Below are 27,071 nucleotides of genomic sequence, written 5' to 3' on the forward strand. Positions count from 1 at the left end.
TCAATGAGCTATAAACAAGGTTACTCTGGTCCCCTTGGGGTAATTGTTTCAAAAGCCTGCAACAGTCTGGTCCAGTGATGGCGAAATTGGAAGGGGTGGTATCCTGTAATTTCTCAGACCACTGAAGCATGTCCTGTGTGTGGGCTGAAACTCAGGCTGATTTGAAATGGAAGCATAACTTTTTGTTCCCTCTTACTGTAAGAATCAAAGTCATTGGTCTCAATCAGCTTTTAACCTGGAGATGATAGGGGCCTGCGGGTCATTGGGCACCACCTGCACTGCTTTTTACATTTCAGTGAGTCTGCCAATTCCTATTACAGAAAACTTCTTCAGTCATGGCCGCAGTGCTTCTATGAAAATCATGTTGTATTAGAATATGTGCACAGGTGGTTAAATCTATGTTCCACTGGGCAGAAATAGCTTGACTGCACAGAAATACATCCTATTTGATGCTCCTTGCAGATGGGCCGTCTGTTAATATTAGCATAATGGTATTCAGGGCACACTCACAGAAATTCACTAATTCATCACAGCATCAGGCCAAGCTAAATAATGCTGTGGCCCTTGAGCTTTGAAAGGGCGATGTGTTTCCAAATATTAGAGCAGATTGACTGTTTACAGCCTAAACAAGTGCTTGATGTAATTGTTGAATCTTAATACCAGCAGGCTGGGCGTCGCATGGTGAGATGTTGTGTCTGTCCTGCAGGCTTGACCACAGGAAATGGATGGGTTATCCCTCTGATCTCGCTAACTCACTCCTCAGCCCACATCACACCATGTAACCAAAATTCGCAGCCATGGCCTTGCTACTGTGATCTCCCTCTGATTTCCAATCCCTCTCTGCATTCCATCCTTTGTACTGTATCTGGCCAACTAGCACGGCTCACTTTAATGCATGCATCTCTGGGAGAGCCACAGCTAGTTTTTATCAAAGTTTGATTATAACACAGTCGCCCCCCTTTTGAATGTACCAATCCGAACACTGGGCTGTCTGTGAGATTGAAAGATGAGAGGAATCACAGCAAATGTGCTGCAGCAAATTGATGCAGGGAATGTCACTTTTGACTGTTGCATGAGAAAATGTAATATAATGCATCAGTGCCGAGTGCGAAAGTCACAAGGTGTACATAGATTAAAACGCCCACACAGATGGACACACACGCACATACACACACACACACACACACACACAAGTTGTTTCATCAGGATTGCTTCAAAATGCATGCGTTGCAGGCACTCTGTCTTCTCGACGTGCTCTCAGCCATGATTAATAATGTGTTGCTTACATTATTTAGAATCTTTAAACTAGATGCCTCTTTATTAACATGCATATTGCATTATCTTGCAGGTTCAGGCCACATTAGCGTCATGTAGTCCCATCACGGGCCTCATGTATTTAATTAAGTATGTTGTCTTTAGTATGTACGGGGGTGCTGCAGGCTGCTCATGAGGACATCATGTCCAGGAATGCCATTAACATTTTACAGACATTCAACATCTCACATCACCATCAGATACAGTATAGACTTGTCATTACTCAAGAGGGGAAAGATAACAGTAGAGGGATGGAAACGGTGACTTATTGGAAAGATTGGAGGACACATCTGGTGGCAGAAATGATCATGACAGTGATCATCCCAGGAAATCAATCTGTGATCATTTGATGAATGTGTGCTGTATTAAGTATCACATGGTGACATAGAAGATATGAGATGCTGGACCTGTAATGGTCCTTAAAGACTCATTTTTTAAAAACCATATTAATTACAGGCATTTTTTCATAGTGGAATTTACTTTATTTATTTTTAATTCAATAATAAACTGCTGTGTTTACTTACTGCTGTGTTTATGGTTGTCACGGGGTTCTTTCTTAAACCTCCCCAAAATCTAGAAATGGTGGAGGTAAGGGAAAGAAAGAAAAAAAAAATCCCGGGAAAAACTCACAGGCGTAGTCAGAAGGTAATATGGTGCTCTTATTTGCTTTATTTTGCCGGCCTCCCAAAGTGCAAATAGTGATAACTTTTTTACAGTGCGAAAATTAGTAACAACCAAACAAACAATGCAAAAAAACATCAAGAAAAAATTAAGCTGAATAGAGTTCTTCAGTAACTCAGTAAGCATGAGCCACTAGTTGTTACCTCCTCTGCAACCAAACCAGCACTCCCTTCCCTGGGCCACAGCAGCCCCTTATAAACCCATAGCCCCTCCTTCCAGGCTCCAGAATTAATAGAAAAACACATTTTTTTTTCCCCTAACAATGCCTCTAAAGGCTCCACAACACAAATATAAATTAAACAAAAATTAACTGTGTTTTTATAAATGCAGTTCCTTTCATCCACAATGCAGGACTGGAAAATTTCAGATAAAATAAACGAAGACCAGAAATATATATATATATCAGATTGGTCACATGACCCCGAAACCCCGCGAGAACATGGCATATAATAGCGGCAAATGCTATGCCCCCGTTTTGCCGCCTCATGCTCCGCAACCGGAACGACTGATATGCCGCCGGTGAGTAACATGTTTAAATGTATGTTTAAACTTTAAAGAGACATAAAACTACCAAGTGTGCACCCCTGGTCGCTCTACTTCAACAAGAATGGGAACATGACTAACTGATTGGAAAGTTTGTTAACTGGGGAAAACGGGATGGATCAGAAGTTTTATGTGTGTGCGTGTATGTATGCCAGTACATGTGTGTGCGCTCCCCGCCGTCAGTGACGGAACCGCTCCGTCACAATGGTCATTACCAATGTAAACAAACATTCAAACCTGACCCTTACCCCTAATGCTAAACCCTGACCTTAACCCCTATCCATAATCAGTCAGCACGAATTACATTGATTTAACTGCTGATTATTGTGAATGTGTACTAAGAGGTCTGTCAATCAATGTGGAGGTTTCTAATCTGTGTATTATTTTGGTGACCAAATAACCCTCTTGATTTCGTTGTTTGATATGTTTGGATTGTGCTTTGTGTCTTTAAACCTGCAATAATCAAAACGGCACTACGCAATATTGACAGACGCATGTACGACTTTAAATGAATGCTAATGTTGCTCCATGTCAGATGAGTAAATAGGGACCTGTTTGCTAACATGTTCACCATATTAACTTAATAAGGGGATAATATGTTGGTGCTGTGTGTACCAACTTATTCAGCTGCTCCCAAGTGGCCATAAAAATCAATCAGTACTGCTTTAAGTATGTAATGTCAGAATAGAGAGATAAGGTGTAGTCATATTTTGTCTTACAGATGCCTATACATCCTGTTTATCTGTTCATGGTAGCTGACCTCATGAGAAATAACAACATGGATCAAGTTGGTAATGTGGTGTGGACCTTGAATTTCATTTGCTGCATCAGAAGCTTCATTGCCATGTGCATATATTGTCCCCTCCCTATAACCAACATTTAAAGGAACATTTTTTTTAACTTGACAGAAAAGGGGTTAGGGAGAGCTTACAATTATACTATTATTCCCAGTGTGTCCTGTTAGGCTAAATACTTCAAATCCAGTAGAAAAGACATGAATTAATCTGGTTCATTTGAATGGGATAATAAACCCTGTGTAATAAGCGTTATATGGAAGTGAGTGGCAGCTTGTCTCCTGGCCTCTAGGTGTGTGTTAGAGAGAGAAAGAAAGCGAGAGAGAGAGAGAGAGAGAATGTACGGTATGTGCTTGTGTGCTGATGTGTATGCCCATGTGTACGTGTGTTTGTGTCTGTTTATGTGTTTATGGATTTGTCACTCCAGTGGAGGGGGGGAAAGGGATACAATTTTGTCTGTTGTGATCCAGTCCCAGCTGTGTCTCATTAACTGCTGTCATTTTAATCCTCTTAGTCAAATCCCATAATTTTGTCCATCAACAAAAACATAAGCAACAGGGCAATGATTAAGCTACCCAGTTTCAGCCATTCAAAATGGAGGCTGTCTACATGGAGTCAACACTAGTTCAATCACACATCCACCCTGGTGTTATGTAAAACAATCCCAGGCCTTTGCTTTAAATTTTCATCGACTACTTGGTGCAAAGCTACTGTTAATCTGATTTTGACTCTGCAGAATTCTGGGAGCTGAAAGGATTTGTTGTTTGTAGCTTTACTCTGTTCATCTGCGGATTCTCTGGGGAGGATGAGCAGTTCGGTTACATTACCTACCACTCTGGATTCCCGCAGTCAAATTCCAGTTTACCCATGTGAATTTATTTGAAAATGTATGACTGATTCAGTCTCTGCCTCCCTGTGGCCCGACAGTCCTCTCCCCTCTGTGATGAAAGCTATTTTCTTCTCTTTCCCCACACTGACAGCTGGTGTGTGCTCCTCACCAGCAACACTTCAGCTCAGACCAGCTCTATGTATAGATCGTTGTCATTGAAAAAGCCTATTTCGGTGGCTCTTGCTGCTATGAATATATGTGCAACATTCTGCCGTGCTTTATTTCCAGTGCAATTGCCTCTTTCACTCCAAATGAGTCCAATAATGCTGCAATGCGCAAGCTCTTCAGGGTACATAAAATCCAACTTCTTTCGTGATGAGAAACTCGACATGATTGTCCAAATGTCAAGCTGTCCCCCGAGAGGCATTGTAATGTACACAGAGCTTGTGGTTGGTTTTAATTGTGACATTTATGAGATGTGGGAGAGCAACATTTGTGCTCCTTCTCTCCTGTGCCAAAGCTACCCAGAGGATTCTTTTTTTCCATGAGAGTGAATCGTCCATTAATTGTGGGTACAACTGGTGAATCGATCTGTCAGGTAGTATTTTCCCGAGCTGCAAATTAGTTTCCCTGGAAGCTGTTAGACTAGCTATGAGAGGGCTGCAGCATGTCTCTGCCCAGTGTATGGTAATACTGCATTGTATTGCCAGAGCTTCTCATGATGTCTATAAAGTTCAAATCAACACATTGCAATTACCATCTATTCCTCAGAGTACGGCTGCCCGTAGTGACTGCCTCCACCAGGAGAGTTAGGACAAGCTTCACTGCTTTATTCTCCCGTATGTCATCCTGGGCTGAAAAACAAGATTAAATTGGTTCTGCTCAACTATTTGCTGTCAGCTAAAAGTAGATGGTTCAGCCTCAGAGATAAAGGTATCCTTCGAATCTGCGACCACACACTCACTCAGACAGACAATAGAGGCGTGCAGGCACATATGCATGCGGATGCAGATGCACACGCACAAACCTCAGAGAGAAATTCAAAGGCTGATTCAGAAATGCACAAAAAAAAAAGCATTCACAGAGAGATGTTCGCACACACTCGTACACAAACACGAAAACACACACTCGGTAAATGCACAATAACACAGACCACACAGTCAAACATTAGTGGCATGTCAGAAGTCTGTCATTTCTTGTTTGGAAGATGTGAAGGCATGGGCTGGATTTGTGACCTTTGTTGTGACTGTGAGGCGTGTTTCTCCCTCTTTGGAGAAGATGATTAATTTCTGTTATTTACATTACTGCCCTGAAGGCTCCTCAATAGGCCTCACACATTTGTCATTTCCACTGCACTGTTTTTCAAATGGAAATGAAATAGAATGTACAGCCTCCTGGGTCTGCCTCGCCAAGACTCTTTTAAGAAGAGAAGGCTAAGGAAAAAACTGTATTTGCTCATAATAAAACAGCCATGTCAACATGGCGCTGCAGCAGCAGTCGCACAGTGCAAAGTCTTTTGGCTCCAGTAAACAACAATATAATCTTAAGGGCTATGAGGTGCTACGCTCTAACCATTCCCTCACTGCTCTTGCTTAATTAGAGCTCTGATTGGATGGGCACAGTCCATAAAGCAGCCATAACACTGGTTCAACCCAGCTGCAGATCTGCACTGCTTTTTTAACATTGGTTTATAGCCTGCAGGAACCATGACATCCCCAGATGTCTGTCTGTGTATTCCCACACACATGCAGCGGACACGCACACACACACACACACACACACACACACATCTGAAAAACCTCATGAATTTATGTTCACCCTGTTCTCACTTCCTCTTCCCCCCTCTCTCTCCCAACAGTTCAGGGCTTATTTCTCTCACCTCCTGGGAGAGTGGCGATGGAGTAAAAGAAAAGTGAGAGGAAGAAACAGGGAGTTAAAGGGAAAGTGAGAAAGACTTGAAGGTGTCCTGAGAGCAGTTTCGCTTTATGGAAAACACCGCAACTAATCCTCTGAGTGTCACTGCACTCTCCGCATCCTAAATAAGAACTTCCTTTGTACCGTAAGTACAAACGCTCCCCAAGACGTGACTATCTCTGTCCCCCCGCCCCCCTCCCACTCCTTCCATCATTCACGCAGCCTCGGAGAAAACAAAAAAACAGCAACAATCAACTGTATGAGCCTTGTCTCATCATGACCATCATTAGCTTTCACCAACACAATTACACTTTTTATGCCGTTAGAAGAAAAACACAAGCACAAAGTCATTGTTTCCATCATTAGGGCCCACTGGGTCTCACTGAAATGGTCTGATTGGAGAACAGCAGCCACTGATGAGCCATAAATGAGTTATGGTCATTTATGCTAATCGAAGCTACACACTACACACACCTCGTTCTATGTTAAACAAACACTTTATTTTCCCAATGAGAAGGGCTGGCATTTGCTCCCTGGGGTTGTATTATTACAGCTGGCCTACAGCTATGATCATAACTTAACGTCTCCATAATGGGCTTGGCCCTAGAAGCAAGCTGACCTGTTAGGCCTGGGACTGCTTGACGGCGGTAATTACACATGTGAGCCATTTAAATGAGCATGATTAGCCAGTAACAAGCTGAAAGAGTGAAAGGAGGTGATTACACAACTGCGTGCTGATTCATCCACCAGTGGGGAAAAAAACCAAACCGCTGCAGGTGAATATTTGTGTTGCTTTATGCAGTAATAGTTACTCTAATGATGTTTATACTCGTGGTGGTGAGCCCAACCATAATGAGAATCTTAAATTGTAATAAAATGTGGTTTTACTATTCTGATTTAGACAGAAGGCACACTAAGGCACAGTGAAATGGAAGTGCTTTTGTGTTGCTGTGTCTACTCAGGCAGATCAGAAAGCCGAATTCTATTTAGTATTAGCAGTTCAGTTTAGGTCGCTCACCTTGTGTTTATTTCAGTCTCTTGTTTAATTTAACCACACGTTTGTGTTGTCAGTGTAGCCCCTGAGCTTTGCTCAAAGCCCCAGCGTTGCCCTCTGGCATTTTTTTTCTTTTGCAGATAAAGAAACCCATGGCTTAGCATATCAAAATATTACGCTTTAATGTGGCAGGTTTATTTATAGAACTAAAGATTTATAATTATTTTAGCATCAAAAGACACACTGGATTGTGTCATTCTAAAGCTCATATGTGCTACTTGCCATCATAATATCTGACAAGCAGCTCCAGGCACTTCACTGTGCAGTGTGAGCCCAGTTCTGACAGTGTTTTTATGAGATTTTAATAATGCCCTCTGTCCAAACTTCTCTTCCGTTTAGGTATTCATGAGTGTAAACACATACCTTTGCAATCGCTTTTACAGCCACTGCAGTCACTCCTGTGGGTGCACAAATCTTTAATTACCCGTGAAACATACATTAAAACTTTTATGGATTAACTTTTAACAACGTCCCTCTGATCATTTTAAAGGGAACTGAGTGCATCACAATAGAAAGAAAAGAAAGAAAAGAGAAGCACAGAAAACCAGCTGTGACATCTTGATTGACTTGATCTGCACTTGACTTGAAGTGGACCACAGTGTGTGACTTTACTGTGTTCTTGCAGGCCACCGAATACGAGTACAACATGACATCAAATTAGACTTAGTGATTAGTGGCCTCAGTACAGGTCATTAAAAAAAGCAGGGCACATCTTCAGCAAACGCTCACGAATGCACATACCCATGCCTAAACACACATTTCATAATGATCCTTCACTCAGCTTGAAAAACTTATACAGCAGCAGGCCACTTCCAGCAGCCACTGCCATTAATAACATATTAACGATGTATGTCTGCTTTGAAATTATAATATTTTTGCAGGGGCTCAATTTGAAATCCATCAAGGGGTGTGGGGGGCTCATTATTGGTATGTAGCTGAGGAATTATCGGAACAAGGCCCTTCGCTGCCTGTCTGTCATTACAACACTGTCAGATGTGCTTTGGCTATGGGGCCTGTTAAAAGGAGCACGGGGACTTATCTTCTCAGCTGTAAAATGATTTTCTGTCTCTTCAAGAGATACCGCGAGTGTGTGTGGGGGGGTATCAGTGATCTGAGAGTAATTAAGATATGGGCTCACATCACACAAGGGCTTTGCACGTGGGAGACGAGCAGATAAAATTGAACGTGAAATAGTTGAGTTTAAAGGGGGACTTTGATTAATTACAAAACTCTCAAAGGACGGTCCACCCCCTCTTAAATTGAACTGCCATCCAATAGCAGCTGCTCAGGAGCTGATGACCTCAACAACTCCCCTTCATCTTTAATAGGCAGGTTATCTCGTTATTCATTGCAGCTCACCCATTCATTTGCTATATTGCTCTGTCTGCAAGACTGAAATACATCATTATCTTTGTATAAAGCTGTTCCATGTAAAGATTTTCTTTAAAGGGTAAGGCAATCATGTGCTCAATGGAACTTCAGTTGGGTTTATGACACATAGCCTTTCTGCACTGGTCTTTTCATCTTGACTGTTAATGCTCAAGATGCTCATTACAAGGTTTCCTCATTAATATCTTACTCTGAAAATAGCTGCTGATGATAATAATAGTTTGACATTTTAGGAAATACACTTATTAGCTTTGTTGCTGAGAATTCGATACCACACTCGTATCTGTTCATTATAGCCTATAGCCAGCAGTGGTTAGCTTAGCTTAACACCAAGACTGGGAACAGGGGGAAACAGCTAGCCTAGCGCCGTCTGAAAGTAACAGAACCTGGCTACCAGCAGCTCCACAAAACCTAAATCATAATGACAATTTGCTGTTAACAGGGGGTCATGTGCTGGATTATTTCTGACTATTTCTTAGCAGTTGCCAGGCAACCAGCAGAGACCTCAGGAAGTTATTGCCTCAGAAATCACCTTAGAACAGTAACCCCCGGGGTAATTATAAAAACGATGAATTCTCATTTTTATAATTTGTTTTTTTATATGGATTTTAAAAAGAGGCATTAAGTGTTAATTAGTGAGCTTTAAATATTCTGGTAGATGTTTTGTTACTTTTCCAGGCTAGCTATGTCCCCCTGTTTCCAGTCTTTATGCTAAACTAAGCTAACTGGCTGCTGGCTGTAACCTTGTATCAAACAGACATGTATGAGAGTGGTACTGATTCATTTTCTCATCTAACTCTGCCAGAAAGCAAATATGCATATTTTCCAAAATTTCAAACTGTTCCTTTAACTGTCAGTGGTGGAAATCAGCCTTCCTGTTTAATGCCCTGTGCAGTCATATGGTCAAATTTGGGATTTCTTGGGCTCCATTCCCACAGAGGATAATTGTTCATTTATTATCTGGTGAGTTACACAACAAAAGCAGTGGGATGTGAATTTAGAAATAATGAAATATGCTAAGAAAAGCAGCTCGCACTGGGCTTTCATATGGATTGATCACCATGTGCATTCCCTGTCATTGCCTCTCTCTGTCCCTATAATTTCCTGTGACTCTGTGGTTTGTGTGCTTTTTTAGTCAAGCGCACAAACCACATGATTTTACAAAAGCAGCTCAAAGGAGCTTTAGATTAAAGTGCTGATGCTTATCGCAGTTTACTGATATGATGTATTTAAAGAAAGCTCTCTGTCATTTAGTCTTCCTCCAAGCTGCGATGCTTATGATTGATAAAACTTTCAAAGCAAGTAAATTGATTTGCCTCCTCCTAGCAAGGTTAATAGGCCACACTTACATACACCCCACAGAGTGTTCAGTTCGCTTTTCAACCCTTGTCTCTCTGGGCATGTGGATTATATCACATGATATCTGGTTCAATGACAAATCTCAGTTCACTGGTTGTTCTACTGAATACTGGTCACAGATGACTGACGATTCCTTCATATGGGACTAGCGCAGGGATACAAGATAAAAAAAAAAAGAAGGAGGGGACACAAGACAGAGAGCAAAGGAGAGACAAATTTTGCAGTCCAGATAAAGGGGAGGTGGAAGAGCCGTGTGCTGTGCCTTCATGATGATATTTCACCCTGAACAAACAAGCTGAGCCTCACAGAGAGAGGAAAGCATCGATCTACCCGGCTCCAATCATAATACATCCACTTTTCCCCAAGTTTACTTTCTGGCATTCTATCAGGACTTTATAAATTATTTTGGGTGACAAATCGATCTGTTGCTTTGCCCCCTCTCTTTGCTGAGTGAAGGGAAACTTGAGGATGAGCGGTGTGTGTGTATGTGTCTATGTAAATGTGTCTGTGCATGTGTGTGTGCACTGCTGGTGCGTGTATATACGCTCATACAAGTGTGTGTGTGTGTGTGTGTGTGTGTGTGTGTGTGTGTCGTCTGCTTTGGAGGCATCATCTGCCATCTGGCCTCAAAGTACAGGGGCCACATGGTGGGAAAGCAAATGTCACTGGTCAGGCCAGCCAATGCCAAGTCCTGACAAATGACGTCATGAGAAGCCCACACTGCCACTGCCCAAACAAACAACCCTGCCACCAAGTCCGATCCCCTCCTGACCCTTTGCCTTGCTGTCGTTTGCTTTTAATGATGGTGATAGTGATCTAGGAATTAAAGCTTATCCTAGCGTAACACTCAGTGACAGTCCCTGTGGACAAGCGTTCAATGCTTAAGTACAAGTAGGATATATCTTCTTTAGGGATTAGTGAGAAGTTTATAAGAAGTGAGGAGAAAAGACTGATGGCCTGAACTTGTATTTATGGACTGTCACCTCGGTTAGATCATCTAAAAAGACAACAGAAAGCATATCCAAAAAAATAGATTGAATATCCACCTCTGAGCCAACCATATTAAAGCTGGTGACATTTAAGTATCAATCAGCTGAAATGGCAATGAAATTCTGAACACGATCCAATGAAACAGCGCCTCATATCTGCCAAACAAATACGATTTCAATGCTGAAGCAGATTAGATCATATTTTTTTCTATCCTGGACACAGTCCCATGTGCTCTGACATAACGGTCATACAAATTTATGCGCACCAATCATGAGCAATGAACTCTGAATGTGTTAGTTAATGTCTGATCTGATCCGGAGCTGAACTCGACAGCTAATTTCTGTCTTTTCTTATCCATTACTTCACTGTGCCGAAGCAGCTGGAACATAAAGGTTTCAACACTTGTCACAGTCGGAAAAGGATTCATTTCAATTTGGGGCTGCGGCTTGCACAGACTGTGTGAACCTGTTAAAAAGCCTTGTGTGTAAATGTTCACATAGCATCTGCTCAGCACCTCTGCAGTGAGGATTGTGTTCAACAGATGAGGCGGGTAAACAGCAGAAACGTCCTTGGAAAAGAATTACTATTTCAGTGAGGGTTTGCCAGGCAGGCGCCATGCTGTCTTTGGTTTTTAATTATACACCATGAGATGAACACACATCTGTATTTTTCTGCTACAAGGCCAAAATAAATAAATAAATAATCTACTACAAGGTTGAACTGACAAAGCAAGGTATAGGAGAGAATGGTTCAGTTTAGTTTCATGGCCTTGCTTTACATTTTCCAGCTGATGTGCCCTTGTGCAGTGGTAGTTAATCGTGCAGTGACGTACTGCGCTCAAGGAGTTCTCAAAGCCCCAGACACATACTGCAGTGTATGTGCTTTAGCTATAGGCACAAGTACTCACAGTGACAGACACCTCCCTTTCTCTTCTAATCCCTTCCACACCTCTTCACCAGATGACAAGAGCTACTTTCCCTATAGACACAGTGAGAAGGAGCTGGGCGAAAAACAATTAAAAAATGCGCTAGTGGGTGGAACACTTGTCCCATCTCATTGTTTCCTATCCAGAATGTACTGTATATAAATTATGGAATGATTAAATGAGTAGGAGCATATTTAAACAGCAAATTTGTGTGTTTGCCAGCCTGTAATGGCGCTAGCTGCATATGCTTTAACATATTTAGTTGTCCCCAGTGGCAGCAGAGAGGAAAATATACAAAAAAAATTATATGCTTCAAGTACTGAATGAAAAAAAACAAAAAACAGGTAGAATTGCATACGCAGTGAACCATACACACCCATATGTCCTATTTGTTGATTCCTTACAACAAACAGTTGTTATATTACAGATTATCCCAGCAATCCTGACAGGAATGAAACTAGTCATACAGTCCTCGAGCACATCAGCCTCCCACTCCCAGCAACTTCCTTATCCTGCAGTGGATGGCACACAGGCATGAACACATATAAATAGCTTCACACATGAGTGCATGCTTGTGTACACACACATGCACACACATGGACACAGAGACGCATGCAGACACAAACACACCAGCTGCCATATGCAATAAAGAACCAAGAAGACCCACCCTATTTTACACATCCACAGGGGGTCAATAACTCATTAGAGCTGAGGAAAAGGCAGCGGCAGCTGAGGGAGATGACGTGGTGGGAGATGGGCTGTGTGGCTGCGAGCTGTTCACCTGAGGATATCAGCATCTCATCGTGCCCAGAGGTCATGAGGACGATTCATGACTTCATTAGCAGCATGTCATAAAACATGCCAGGGTGTTTCCAGGCTTGAAATAGGGTACTACGTGTAATTTGCCTGTTTTATTCGTCCCTAACCTTTTTCTCCCTTTCTGGGATTTTTACTGCTCATCCTATTGGCTTTTTATTTATTATCCTTTTACTGCTTGTCATGAACTTTGCATCTCGTTGAAATGCTCCATAAAAATAAAGTTTATTATGAGGTTAAACTAGGCCTCTGTCCCACTACCATCCCAGTGCAGAGCATTGGTCTATATGATCTGTCTTTAAAGGCGTTGTAAGCACTGAAGCAAATATTTGTACTGTAGATGATTCACTCTGTTCACTTGTTATCTCTGGCTTAAACTTACAAAATCACTTCAATAGTTTCCATTTTTTTCCTTTCCCTATTGATGACCTGAAGTAAATGGCAGCTGCCCCCTCACTTCTTTCTTAACAAGCCCTGGCATGTCTCCAGTGAAGGGGACTCATCTGTTTAATCATCTCAATCATTGAGCTGGACCTGACTAAATATAGAATGCAGAAAACAGGCCGCAGTGTGGGCTGCATCACTACAGTGGACAGACTGTTACTGTCAATGGATCGAAAAAAAAAAGATGGCTGCATGTGAGAGAGTCTGCATAAATGTCTAAAGGTTTATCAGACAGACAGCGTGTGTGTTTGTTTTGGGTCTGTGCCTTTGCGTTACAACACTGAGCACACTTAAGAACCTGTTTACAAAATATATCCTGTTGCACAACCTAATCCCAAAGGCTTCAGCATCACTTCAGTGGTACAAGTTCAAAATGTCAGCAAACACTGTCTGGCTGGAGGGGACAAGAGCCTGATTATGTATGATTATTAGTGAAAGCTACTGAAAACCACAAGGTTTTTTCAGATTTATGGATCCAAATCAGTGATTTTCATCTATGAACTGATGTCCAGAAATACCAAGGATGAGCTGTTCAACCTTGTTAAGGACACATGCTAATTACCTGATCCAAAGAGTAAATCCATAAACACACAGACGATGTAATTAAATCATCTGCACAGCTTTGTGTCAACACCAATCATCTGAAATGACCTTGGAACTTCTTGAAATAGATTGTGTTCATAAAGTATATCAGCACCTTGGATGATGTCATCCTGACCCACACTAAGACCATACAAAATAAGTACAGAACTGTGTTTAGAGAATTTACAAACTAAAGAAAGAAAATGGATACATGAGAGATGAAAGATAAAAAATATATTCCCACTTTGTCACACACCCATACTCATTTTACCAAGGAAGTATTACAGTGTTTTGTTAGAAATACCAGACATTCAGAACATTTTACCAAATTGCTTTACTTTGCTTAAATTACAGGATATGTAAATGCTAAATAACCACTTTCACTTCCTTTTAAATTAAAACACTGGCTATCTGTGCTCTGACAAGCTTGCAGCTAGTCTGGCATCCAGCTCAGCTGGGATGCCTGTGTTTGGTGCCATTTGGCAACCGCTGGAATATTTAAATGCCCTGATGAATACATAGCCCCTGGGCCTGACTGCTCAAACTGAACACTGAGTGTGCTCTGACATGCTCAGCATACACTAATGGGACTTCTGACAGTCCTGTGCATTCATCCTACAAAAACTCGGCATTGTGCCAGAGGGGACCAGAAGCTGGGTGTGAATGTAGTGCACTGGCTAAAGATCTGAGAGGTAAAAGGCCAGAGGTCTGAACGGTGCAACATCTAAGGTGTCCATCAGCAGCCACTTACACTGTCAAACTGTCCTTGAACAAGACACTGAGCTCCTTCCTACTCACTTGTTGCAAATTACAGCACTTTGAATAAGCTCAACAGCTGCAGTAAATTTTCTAAAGGGAATGAATCTACACCTCATCTCGGCCGAGGCTAGGTGTCTGGGTTAATGGTCAGTGAGACCATCCATTTTCTGGAAGCTCAGCAGCTGTATGTAGTTAAGCATGACTCTGAACCTCCCTGTGCTCAGCTGAAGCTGGAGAAGATCTACAGCTACGGGGTAGCTGTAACCTGCACGCTCACTGAGGCACGGGGAACTAACGTCCGCAGAGATGTTGAAAGCTCGGGTGCTGTCCATGGTGCTGAAAAACAAAAACACGATAAATACGCGGACCTACATCTGTTCGAGACCCAGCGGGGAACGTGCTTTGTGTCGTAATAAGGTACATTTGAAGCCAAATATGGTCCACGCTGCAACACATGCTTCTCAGTGGACGCAGCTGCCTCATATCCCCTCGGAGATGCCAGTGTTGTGTTATGGAACACAAGAGACATTATATTGATTATGGTTATTTTGGAAAATGTCAGTAGAGCAGTGTAGCCCAATGATGTTGACCTTTTAAGCCGTGTGTAACTCCGTTGAACTGCATCCGAGTGATGCAATACAAAAAACAATATTGATCACGATTTGTTGCAGATCTGAGATCCGTATATTCATTTCTCTCCAGGAAAAACAAACCAAGACACTTGAATATTGCAATCAACAAATTTTGCGAAGAAACCATGCGCACGGTGGACTGTAAGAGTTTTAACACATAAAACAAACAACCGCATCCCTCTTAACTCCCCAGACTTATATTTTCATTCTCTCTTTTTTTAAATAATACTACAAGGACTATAGAGAAACTTCGTGCCTTAATGTGGTTATAGACAAAGCTCAAATACGTTACGACCTCCACAGAAAACAAGCCACCGTATTTGGACACTCCATCACATTAAACGACGTTATGTTTTATGTGGTGTACAGTTCGGGTAAGTCGAAATGTGAGGGTTCATGGCGTGCAACCGGAGGAAGCACACGAACACGAGCGTTAACTTGAGGTTTTGGAGATGCCGCCTACTTAGACTACCATTACGCATTGATTAGTTCCCCCCACAGTGTAGCAGCAGAGGAATTTCTGGGTGCAGATAGGACCACTCCTCTCTCTGCATATGATTTTCTCTCCTCTCTCCACAGTCGGTCGGGGCTCTGTGGTGAAAAGAAGGGGGGGTTGGGGGGGAGGGTGGTCTTGCAGTCGACGAGAGGAACAGGAGTTTATTGAGGAGTAGCTGCAACGAGAGGAAAAACGCATGCAACTGAGCGCCGTAGCCTTGCGGATGGTAAGAAGAGAGGGGGGAAAAAGGGAAGAAAAAAAAGGTGGCGCTCGGACGAATGACCACTCTCTGCCGGGAAACTGCCGCTTGAATTGTTTAACTTGTTGATGCGACGTTATTGTACTGTTTTCCTCTGTCGTCTGGCTGCGGTGACAGATAGATGGGTGGCGGAATCGCAAGTATTCTCTTCCGAGGATAGGTATTTTATGAAACTCACCGTGGATGCAGTTTAAAGAGCAGCCTTCCCTAAGGTGGGTTTTCTTTCACTTAGATTTTCATTGAAAAAAAAAATCCTGCTTACTGATGGGTGACGTTTTCGAAAGCCAATTCATATTCTGCCGCAAAGTAGGCTTCCATAACTGAACAGTTACACTGTGGATAAGGCTTGAGAGTGATACTCAACAGTGCTATGCGCAGTATCAGTATAAGTAAATGGCTCTGGGTGTTTTCTTATCACATTCTGTTAAACCTAGGTGCTTCAGAAGCCCTAACCATCAGTGTCTCTATGTGCTGTTCTTCCTGCAGATGCAATTCATCTCTGAGCCGTAGCACTGTGATAACCGGAGCAGGGTCGTTTTAAACATTATAGGTCAGCATGGCAGCAGGTGTAGCGGCATGGCTCCCCTTCGCCCGAGCGGCGGCCATAGGATGGATGCCCGTGGCGAGCACCCCGATGCCCATCCCTCCCCAAGACAAGAGGAAAGCCCAGGACGGACTCATCATCCTCAACGTGAGTGGGACCAAGTTTCAGACGTGGCGAAACACTTTGGAGAGGTACCCGGACACTTTGCTGGGGAGCACGGAGAGAGACTTCTTCTTCCACGAGGAGACGAACGAGTACTTTTTCGACCGTGACCCTGACATCTTTAGACATATACTAAATTTTTACCGCACGGGGAAACTACACTACCCTCGCCAAGAGTGCATATCAGCGTACGACGAGGAGCTCGCTTTCTTTGGTATAATCCCCGAAATCATTGGGGACTGCTGTTACGAGGAATACAAAGACCGGAGGCGCGAAAATGCGGAGAGGCTTCAAGACGACGAGGAAATGGACATGAACAATGACGTCACGCCGGTGAACCTGACGTTCCGGGAGTACCTGTGGCGGGCTTTTGAAAACCCTCACACCAGCACCTTAGCTCTGGTCTTCTACTATGTCACAGGCTTCTTCATTGCCATATCAGTCATGGCCAATGTGGTGGAGACGGTTCCGTGTGGGACTTTGCCAAACAGGTCAAAGGAGATTTCCTGTGGAGACCGTTACGCGCTCGCCTTCTTTTGTTTAGACACTGCGTGCGTCATGATATTTACTGTTGAGTATCTCCTCCGTTTAATCGCAGCTCCCAGCCGCTACAAGTTCATGAAAAGTGTGATGAGCGTCATTGACGTGGTCGCCATCATGCCTTATTACATCGGCCTGGTCATGACCGACAATGACCAGGTGAGCGGTGCTTTCGTCACGCTGAGAGTCTTCCGGGTCTTTCGGATTTTCAAGTTTTCCCGGCATTCCGCGGGGCTGCGCATCCTAGGCTACACCTTGAAGAGCTGCGCCTCCGAGCTGGGCTTCCTACTATTCTCCCTCACAATGGCCATCATTATCTTTGCAACGGTCATGTTTTATGCAGAAAAAGGCTCCACAGCCAGCAAGTTCACCAGTATCCCCGCAGCCTTTTGGTACACCATTGTCACCATGACAACACTGGGGTAAGTGGCTGAAAACGACTATAAGATGTACGAGCACACCATAAATCATCGCCGCGACTGGCGTATTACCTCCATAAAACACCTAATTTTTTTAAAGCAAAACAAGTTTTCAGTCGCTTAATTGCTGTATCAACATGTAGTAATGAGCTATTTTTAATTTTTCTCATTCCTAGGCAGTAAAATTAGCTTGCTGAGAGGCTAATTAGCACAAATTTTCGGCCATTGTTTGAACTGATTGTGGAGCGGCCACAGGTGTGCATTTACTGGGCATATTAACTGCCTCGAGCGCTGCTCAGCCAATCAGAGGGTAGGAACGATCTGCTTCATAGAGGCTTCTGTGCACCATTCACTGCCTTTCAATGAGCCTGCACCTCAAAAGCAGCCCTTATCTGAAGGTTAGGCCTTTTTTCCTGCTTGTTTCCAAGGTTTTTTTTTTTTTTTTTGGATGGGCTCATTGAAGGTTACCACAATGAACACAAACATTCTGGCTAATCAACAGATAGTGGAGGGGTCTTTTTTTTTTTTTTTTTTTGGAAGGTTTTAAAAAATTCCACATTACAGGAGAGCTCTTAGGACCAAACAAAGAGAGGTTCCTGACTGGCCAAGATTCTGCATACTGCATTTACAGGCCAAACTGAGGCACAAGTGCAGTGATTGAATTAAAGGCAAAGTAGTTTACAAAATGTATAGGCTACACACACACACACACACACACACACACACCCCATTCCTCTCCCTACACCACTTCCCCTCTGTCTCTCATTCATTCTCTCTCAGCTCCTCTCTCTTCCTCTCAACGAGGTACAGTAAATATTTGAACACTAATTTCATGCTCATGAACAACGTCAGCTGTACTATGTGCTGATGTGGCATAAAATAATTAAATGCGGTTAAGACGATTACATCAAATTAATTTGTATTGATGAGCGCGCTGAACCGCTCAGCTCCTGGGCGTGGGTTATTATTATTATTGTTATTATTACCATTATTCACCCTGGCTCAGCATTCTGGGGCGGTGTGCTCTCCAAGGTGCTGAAAAGTTGTGTCAATGAGCTCACTACAGCTGCCATTTGGTGTTTTATCTGTTCAAATGAATAAGATGAATGTGGCATTCGGCTGACCGAAGTGCAGGTTATACAGTGGAAAATAATAATCAGACGGTTCCTAATTTGTGTGTAAAAATATCCTGGTTGCTTCTTTACTCATTGCTGCATGTATGAGGTTGAGCACAGTCAATGTTAGTCCTCATGCCCTCCTCTTCACTGATGGCACAGAAATGAGGTCCTGTTGAAATAATGTTGTCTTTTAATTTCAAAGTCATAACATCACAGATCAAACATTGCAAAACAAATTGCTGCTGGCTGTGTGTACTTGTGTGTCCGCTCTTGCCTTTGTGTCTGTAGGTGCGTGTGTGTATGTATGTGTGTAAGCCCCTATACGCAAAAAATGTGTTATTGTGGCATTATTCTGTGAATATAAAGTTGAAATGTGTACTTTTCTGTATGATCTTCAGGGTTAACTTATGTAGGAATGATCACAATACCTGATGCAAACAAGCTGAATTGTATGCTTGTCTTCTCATGTATTTGATATCGATCCTTGTTTTTGTCTGCCCTCATATCTGCATTGATGCAGCCACTCTGCACCTGGTTACGCTTCAGATCTGCAGACAACATATGTTGTTATTATTGTTGTTTATTATTTAAAATATCTGTCAACATGCCAAACTCTCTCTACCTGCTATCATGCTGTGGTGACACTGAGACACTGAGTTAGTGGATTATCTGTCCTCTTAATAGCATACAAAGCTTCCCCCTGCACTCAGTCAATACCAGTCGAACTACCACTCACCCTCGAAATGACCAATGAGAGCATAATTAGTGATATGCACAATCGGATGATTGAAGCTGCCACCTCAAACGTAATGCTGCATTGGCCATGCTCTCCATTCAGATTCAAAGCGCAGATGAAAGATGAGTTGTGTAATAGGGTGCATTATTTATCTTTGGGGAACAACAAAGATATTGCTGCATTCAGCTAGGAATCCCCTTTGTGTTGCTTAAGATGGATTTGAAAAAGATGTTCTGCCGTGTGAGAACAAAACTAAAATGTCCTTGGTAATGGGGACGTTTCTGTCACTCCATTGTGAACCATGACAGCCTGGCTGACAGATTTGCAACCTGAACTGAAGCCTTGCAGTGGTGCAGAATGCTGCAGAGTGGACCACCGGTGGAGAGGCTGAATACCCATCACTGAAAGACAAAGTCGGCTCCTTCTCATGATTCATCATTGTCTTAAGGCGTGCTTTAAAAATACACATCTCATGTAACCCCTGTAGAATTGAATTGTGGCTGTCATTGTCTGCCGAGTACACCAAAGTAAGGAAAATATCTGTTGTTGTATTCTCCTCCAGTAACCTTCAAATGCTTATCTGATCAGGGGAAATGAGGTATTCTGATGGTTTGTTTCAGAGCTCAACACGCAGAAAAATTGATCTACGTCTAACAAATAGTTATTTATGTGAATGGGGTAGTCTTTTCATGTGGTGGCAAATAAGCTCTTAAAAGACTAGTGGTGGCTGCACTGGCTGGAACCTCCATGTGAAGCCTTTGAAAGTATTTGATTCCATTCTGATAGTCAATGATGCTTTATGCCTGCACGGTATCATGATGCCTTTCCACTACATATATTTTCAATTTCCCTGACTCACACCCTGTGGATGTAAAGACAGTGGCGTGCGTTCTCTCCCCTGCTGATGGCCCATTGATTGTGCTTAAGCAGACGTGCAGACATTGGGAGAGCAGGGGCTCCTGTTCAGAGGCACTTGGCAGGCAGCCTGAATGAAAGGGAAGGGTGCCTGGAGACCAGTGGAGAATCAATAGCACTGTGCAGCTGTGTGTCACGCCTCTGTGTGTCTACTGCTCTGTGGCACCAAACACAGAACAAGACCCACTTATCCCTCCTTATTTATTGAGCCTAATCTCCGTGGCTGCTTTCGGACACCCTACAAAGTGGAATCTGCCTCTGTGAGAATGCTTCTGCCAAGATCTTGAGGAACTGTGAGATGGGTGTAAAATATGAGATTCTTATCTGTGGTATTGTATTTTCCAATATCTTTTAAAACAGCACCAAGGTCTTGGAGTATAATTTTGTGACTTGATTTAATATTGTCCATTTACGGCAGCAATAGATTGCAATATAAAGATAGCATTGCATTTTATTAGGCTGGAATCAGATGTTGCAGTGTTTGCTTGCTCTTGTTTTCTCTAGATGATCCACAAAGTCAGGGTGAATTAGCTGCAGAGGGAGTTTTTGGTGCTTCAGATCTTTTAAGTGATTTAAGGTGTAATGGAGTGCACTGCTGAGAGCAGCTGTGAAAACAGTGGAAGTCAAGCGCAACCCACAAGGGAAGAGAAGAGGGGAGGACAGGGTTTAGTCTGGCATAGAGGCACACACGTTCCTCTGGACACAGACATTACCTTTGATAGACTTAACAGGCCTCAGCTTCCGACACAAACATGTTCTTTTCAAACACGCTTAATTCCCAATCCTCATATCAGTATCTTTCTTTCCCTTTTTATTGTGTCTGAATAATGCTGAGAAGAATAATCATTCTAATTACTGATTTGCAGTGACATTTATGTGCATTGTCTTATGGTGCAACAAACATGGCTGTACACTGTAGTCACTCAACAGATGCAGAATTTATCACCATGTCGTTTGTCTATGCTACAGCTCCACCCACCAAATACGACTGGAAAGCCTTGACAAGTGAGCCCTATAAACCGCTCAGGATAGGATTTATAAGACAGAGGAGGCAAGGTTAACAGACATGAGGGTCACCGTAGGGCCCATAAACCACCAGAAGTATAACCATTATCATGCTTGCCAGTTTTGACACCTCAGCCTCATGGCAATCAAAGCTTACACATGCATAACATTAACTTCATGGTTCGATGTGGTGCAGAGTAAACCTTTTTGAAGTCCAAACCCTTCACTGCTTGTCAAATATAATTGGAATGTACAGCGACAATCTGGAGGGCCTTTTACAGTATCTGTACCCAAGAGGTAACAGATGCATTCTTAATGATAGGGTATTCATGTCATTGGATAAGTTACCGTGCAGAGGATTTTATTTTATTTTATTTTTTGAGCACAACAGTCAGCGAGAACATTTGGTGTGTTTGATTATGTACTGCAATGGGTTTAATTTTTGTGTTCAGTAGAATACATTACACCACTTGGCATTGTGTATGTTATGCACATTATGAAAATCAGCAATCCATTATGAGCGATGTGATGTATTACTGTGTAAAGCAGAAGTGGCTGATGTGAGATGTGTAGGCTGCCATTAGCCTGTAGGCTCACAGTGCCCCTCCAGGTGCTTTATTGGGGAGGAGAGGTGATGCTAATATGAGGCTGGTATAATGGTCCTGAAGTGACAGGTGACTTAATGAGGGAAACCTGGCACTGAAATGTGTTCTGTGCAAGCTCCTTTCTGCCCATGCAAATGACTGCGAAATGGAGGAGTGAGAGCGAGAGGCGGGAACAAGCAGCCTTCTTCAGGGAAGATTAAGATCATTGTGAAAGACAGAATCTGTTGAAAAAAAAACAGAGATCCTCTTTTTTCCTGCAAAATTGAAAATATGCAAGCCCCTACACGTTCTTTATTCTCTTTGTTGTTATCACTAAAACAATTTCCTGCCCTGTTAGAGATTTAAAAGGGTGTTGTGGAGGTGTGAGGTGAATGATTGATTAATTTTATAGGCATTCATATATTACAGATTTAGTGCGTCATGTTTATCTACTTAAATATGTAGAAACTTAATTTGCACCTTAAAGTTCACATACACAAATTCATATATATATATATATATATATATATATATATATATATATATATATATATATATATATATATATATATATATGTATTGCATAATACAATGTCACAAAGAAAATGAATTTGTGGTCAGTCAACCCTGAACTGAAAAACAGATTATGGCCAGCTGGTAGGTTGATGTGAGGATACTGTGTGTGTGAACTGACTCTAAAAGCAGGCATGCGTCACTGCGGATGGTCAGATTGATAAATAATCTATATGGCAAGGACAAAATGGCTGTCCTTCCATTTGATTCGATTTCTTTGACAACCCGTCTTCGAGGCAGCACCAATAACACTCATTCCACACGGGGGGTTTTCATTAATTCACTTTGAATGTGCTGCATTAAGCAGGGAAATAGACTAGCATGTTCTGCACTTGGGCCTGGGTAACGTAGTGTGAGGACATAAAATATGGCATCAGTGTTTTTTCCACTGCTCAGCATTTTCATCTTCTTCTTTGTATTGCAAGCAACATCAAAGATTAATGGAATTTTCCAGAACAAGATTAAAGTTACTGAAAATGAATGCAGCATCACTGCATTAGGAAATAAGGAGATATGTGAGAAAACACATCACCTCGATTTCATTGTTGTTAGAAAGCATTTGCTCTGCCTGCCTCCACTTCCATCCAATCTAACAGCCCACAAACCCTGACCCAGCCTGAGTGAATGAATGTAATGAGGAAATTTTGACTATTACTGTATGTGACTGTGTCCTATCTTGAAAGCTGATATGTTGCAAAAGATATCGGATGTAAAGTGTATGTCATGAGATCAGTGGATCAAATATTGCAGTGTACAAGTGATAAAGCCAAGCCCAATAGCTATCTCCTCCGCTAGCGCTGCATGGCTTATTTACATAGTCAGCATTAACATACAGATGAAAATGGCTCGTCTGGTCATGGATATTGGTATGCAGACACACATAATGCCTCCTCATCACTTTGTTGAAATGTACAACAGTATTTTAAGTGGATTCTCTTTAGTTTAGCCTTCTAGTTTACACTGTGCTTAGCATTAGATCAATGCAATTATCATGTCAGGATTGCAATAAGTGTGTTGTACAAAGAAATATGCAATATTTTAGGGTTGCCAGCCTATATGTAGAGCATATCATGCTAAACACTGATTCCTATTATCACAATTCCTCTTACTATACCTCTACTGAAAAAGCTGCAGGCTGTTTTAGTTGCTAACAAAAGTTATCCTAGATGTAGGCGAAACCACAAAAATGTGGCATACACAGCAAAAAAAATTGTACCAGGGCCAGAAACACCAATATCATTCTGAGACCCCTTTTTTATTACAGGCGGTAATGTAATATCATGTAGGGGAGGACTATGTGTCATGATTTATGAGGTGGATATTATCATCATTAAAGGGCTACTTCTGAATATATTTTCATCACCTCCAAACATTAGTCATTTTTTTCCTATTATATACAGTATAACCATAAATTGAATGTAAATACTGTTCATTTCTTTTTCTTTTTTCTTTCTTTTTTTTTTTGTGTATGTATATATTTGTATGCATAGTGTTGATAGTTAATGTTGGTAGTATCAGCCCCCAAGGGTATCAATCCACCAACCCGCACAGCAAAATACAACTCAAGCAAATGAAGAAAATATGTTCAACACTTTGACATTACATATGTGGCCTACAGAGATACAGCAATACAAAAACAGAAACGCAACAGATTTTTCCTAGATACTGACAAATACACAAGAATGTGCGATTTGTTGAAGTCAACCACTAGTCAGTGATGTTAGAAAATGAACCAACAGTGCTTATCTTAATGGCATCATGCTTTCAGTGTTAGTGGACTTATTTGCTATACATCTACAGTGGTGTTCAGTTTTTACTACTAACTGTTGATAATGTCTAGTGTGTTGCGTACGACGGGCAACATTTCTGTATTTGCTTTTGTATTTTCTTTATGTCACTTAAATGACATCAGATTGGTGAATATGCTAAATTCAGTCTGTTCTCTTAAATGGTGGCAGTCTTTAATACATTTACTTCATTTTTGTCTAGTGCAGTCCTGTTGCCTGGAAACCCTGTAAAAACCACAAAGGGTCACTTAGGTTTTTATATGGATTAATAAACAAGATTTATTGTATTAATTAATAAGCTTTAGAGGTGATAAGGAGCAGATTTTGTTACCTTTATTCAAAGCCAGGCTAGCTGTGTCCCCTTGTTTCAAGCCTTTATGCTAAACTAAGCCAAGCTAACAAGCTTCTTTCTGCACTCTAACTTCATATTTATTTACATCATTACTATTAATTATGACAGGCAAAGGAGGAAGTCAGGTGACGTTATTCTAGAGTGGGAAAAGTCCATGAAGGGAGGAGGCTTGGGTGGATAGGTGAGTCAACAAAACATTGGACTTTAAGCTGGCAGAATTGTGCTTAGTTTCCTATTGCAAACTGACTCTCTTTTTGTTTTTTGTAAACATGACAATACAAACTGCAGTCTTTCCTTAAAAAAAGTAATCCTTCTAATCAAAATTATATCCCTGAACCTAACCAGCCATTTTATTTCAATTATGTCTTGCTGATAGATGAGAGAATGCAATTATGTCATTCTTGAGGCCACGGACCTACAGTGTATTTTATCATTTAATTTGGAGGACTTGTTGTATTTGTGACTCTTGACAGGGAAGCAAATATGTTAATTTCCCAAAACGTTGAACTATTCCTTTAAGAGAAAGGAAAAAAAAATTGAGAGAAATTCACAACCACTCACTTGTTTATATTTTCATGGTCAGGGTTTCACTGTAAGGTCAGAAAACTAATTATCAGCTCATAGTGTTAAAACAACAGAGCAATGAATTGATATGAGTAATTCCCATGTGGTCACATTAGCATTGTGAAAAAGTCACTGAAATAAATTGTAGTGTTTAACATATGCAAGTCATTGGCCTTGCACTTGTTACTTTTGTGTAACTTTTGAGCTAATCAGCATACAAAGAACAAGCTGCGGTTTGTTTTCATTGTGAGCTGACATTTTTAATGTCCGCTATGCCTGTCTGAACATTACACCACTCCCAACATTGGCATGTAATGAGTGCTGGTTTAGAGAGAAACAGTTGTTCTTTTATTTTTAGATGCTGCTGTCACTATGGTAAACATCAAACTAGTATTCATATTACTCCATTTCCTAGACCCAAACCAGCCTTTGACCATTCCTGACCTCAACGTCCAGCACAGATGTAGGACCAAAAAGTTTGTAAGGAAGGTGATGATAGTCTCACCCGTCACTGCGAAGAGTTTAGGAGGGGGCGTATTGCTCTTTGCGCTGATTATTTCTCCGAGGCACATGGGACAGCATAGCAAACACAATATCTTGAAATGATGCCAACTTTTATAATGCCAGAGTGTGAGTATCCCCCCATCCCCACCCCCCTGACATTTGTCTCTTTATCAAAAACGCCCCACAGCCAACAAGCCAACATCTGTGATCAGCAGAGATTCAGAGATTATAGCTAACAGCAATCATCAGTCTGCTGTGAGGATGAAACAGAAAAGAACTCAAAGACTGATGTAACTTCTGCCTCTCTGACACCTCATCTGAAGAGTGATAGGATATCACCTCAGATAAGGTTTTAAAAAGAAAGTTATGCTGTTTTTAGAGCCTCTCAGCAAAACATTAACTGGGGTGAAATGAGAGAAATCTGTTACCTTGACACTTACCCTAGTTTTTAAAGTACCTACACTTAAATGCTGTAGCGCATACATTCATTTTAATGGAGACACACTTTCATTATATAATAGTGTGTAATGTTAACACCAGTTACTGTCTTGTATCCTGTGAAAGTGCAGAAATCAATATAGACTTTGATGTATCAGAGACAAACAGGAGGCATCGCTTGTCATCAGTTTCAGAGACAATCGTAAAACTTTGATGCTTACACATTAATTGTAACTTGGTTTACAGCCCATTCATAATACCTGAACGTGAGCAGCTTCATGGCAAAGTCATGAATATTGATTCAGCCTGTTTGTCAGCTTAAAGCTCTGTTTCACTGCTCATGAACCATCTCATTTTTGTCAGAGCGGAAGAATCTTGTGCCAGTTTACGGCGCCAGGATGCCACAATAAAAGCTGCTCATGATCAATACTGATCCCACTTGAATGAAATACACAGTGTTAGCTGTAAAGGCAGAATACAGATCTCTGTACAGCGCACAAGTGTGGCTTTGAATTCGAGCTGCCCATACTAGCCACTGTTAACCCAGTTTCATTGTTGAGTCTTTGCCACAGGCTCCATAGATTATTAGTTTCTGTATGCAGTATGAATGATAAGAGGCTATGTCCCATTTCAGTTTAGGTATAAAGAGCTTCCTCCCGTCTGCCTGGCAGGGAGGTCCTGCTGCGATGAGGGATGTCAGCCTGTCACCCTGACGCATGGCAGCTGTTTCCTGCCTGCCCCAGCTTCTATAAATAGCTAAATATATCACCTAATGTAGGCCATTTGGTCAAACAGAAACTAAACAGGGCATGTGCTCTGGGGCTATATTTTTCCCTTTCACCTCAAACTAATTTCTCATGTACAGGTGTATCAGTGTCTGCACCACAGCCTTAATACTCCCTTCTTCTTTAACTGTCTCCATGTGGCCTCAGATGGATTGATGACATATTAAGTGGCGGTCATATAGTGCCATTATTTCATGTCAAGTTCAGACCTTGAGACACCTTCGATTGATCATCTCAGCTTATCTAATGCAAGTGCAATAGATTT

At 41.8% G+C, this 27,071-nt stretch overlaps 1 protein-coding gene across 3 annotated transcripts in view; it reads left to right on the forward strand.

Annotated features, from left to right (window-relative positions):
• Window positions 1–15,499: 15,499 nt before the first annotated feature.
• The window catches only part of LOC108888496 (potassium voltage-gated channel subfamily D member 2), a 30,782-nt gene continuing 19,210 nt past the window's right edge, over window positions 15,500–27,071 (forward strand). For 2 of the 3 annotated variants that reach the window (XM_018684489.2, XM_018684491.2), the window contains exons 1-2: window positions 15,501–15,992; window positions 16,267–17,448. In XM_018684489.2, coding sequence (XP_018540005.1) covers window positions 16,337–17,448 — 1,112 coding nt within the window. In that variant the 5' untranslated portion in view covers window positions 15,501–15,992; window positions 16,267–16,336. Of the gene's footprint in view, window positions 15,993–16,266; window positions 17,449–27,071 lie in introns of all 3 variants that reach the window. The other variant, XM_018684490.2, reaches the window with a different exon arrangement.

This window comes from Lates calcarifer, linkage group LG10, assembly GCF_001640805.2.
Source record: "Lates calcarifer isolate ASB-BC8 linkage group LG10, TLL_Latcal_v3, whole genome shotgun sequence".
NCBI lineage: Eukaryota > Metazoa > Chordata > Actinopteri > Centropomidae > Lates > Lates calcarifer.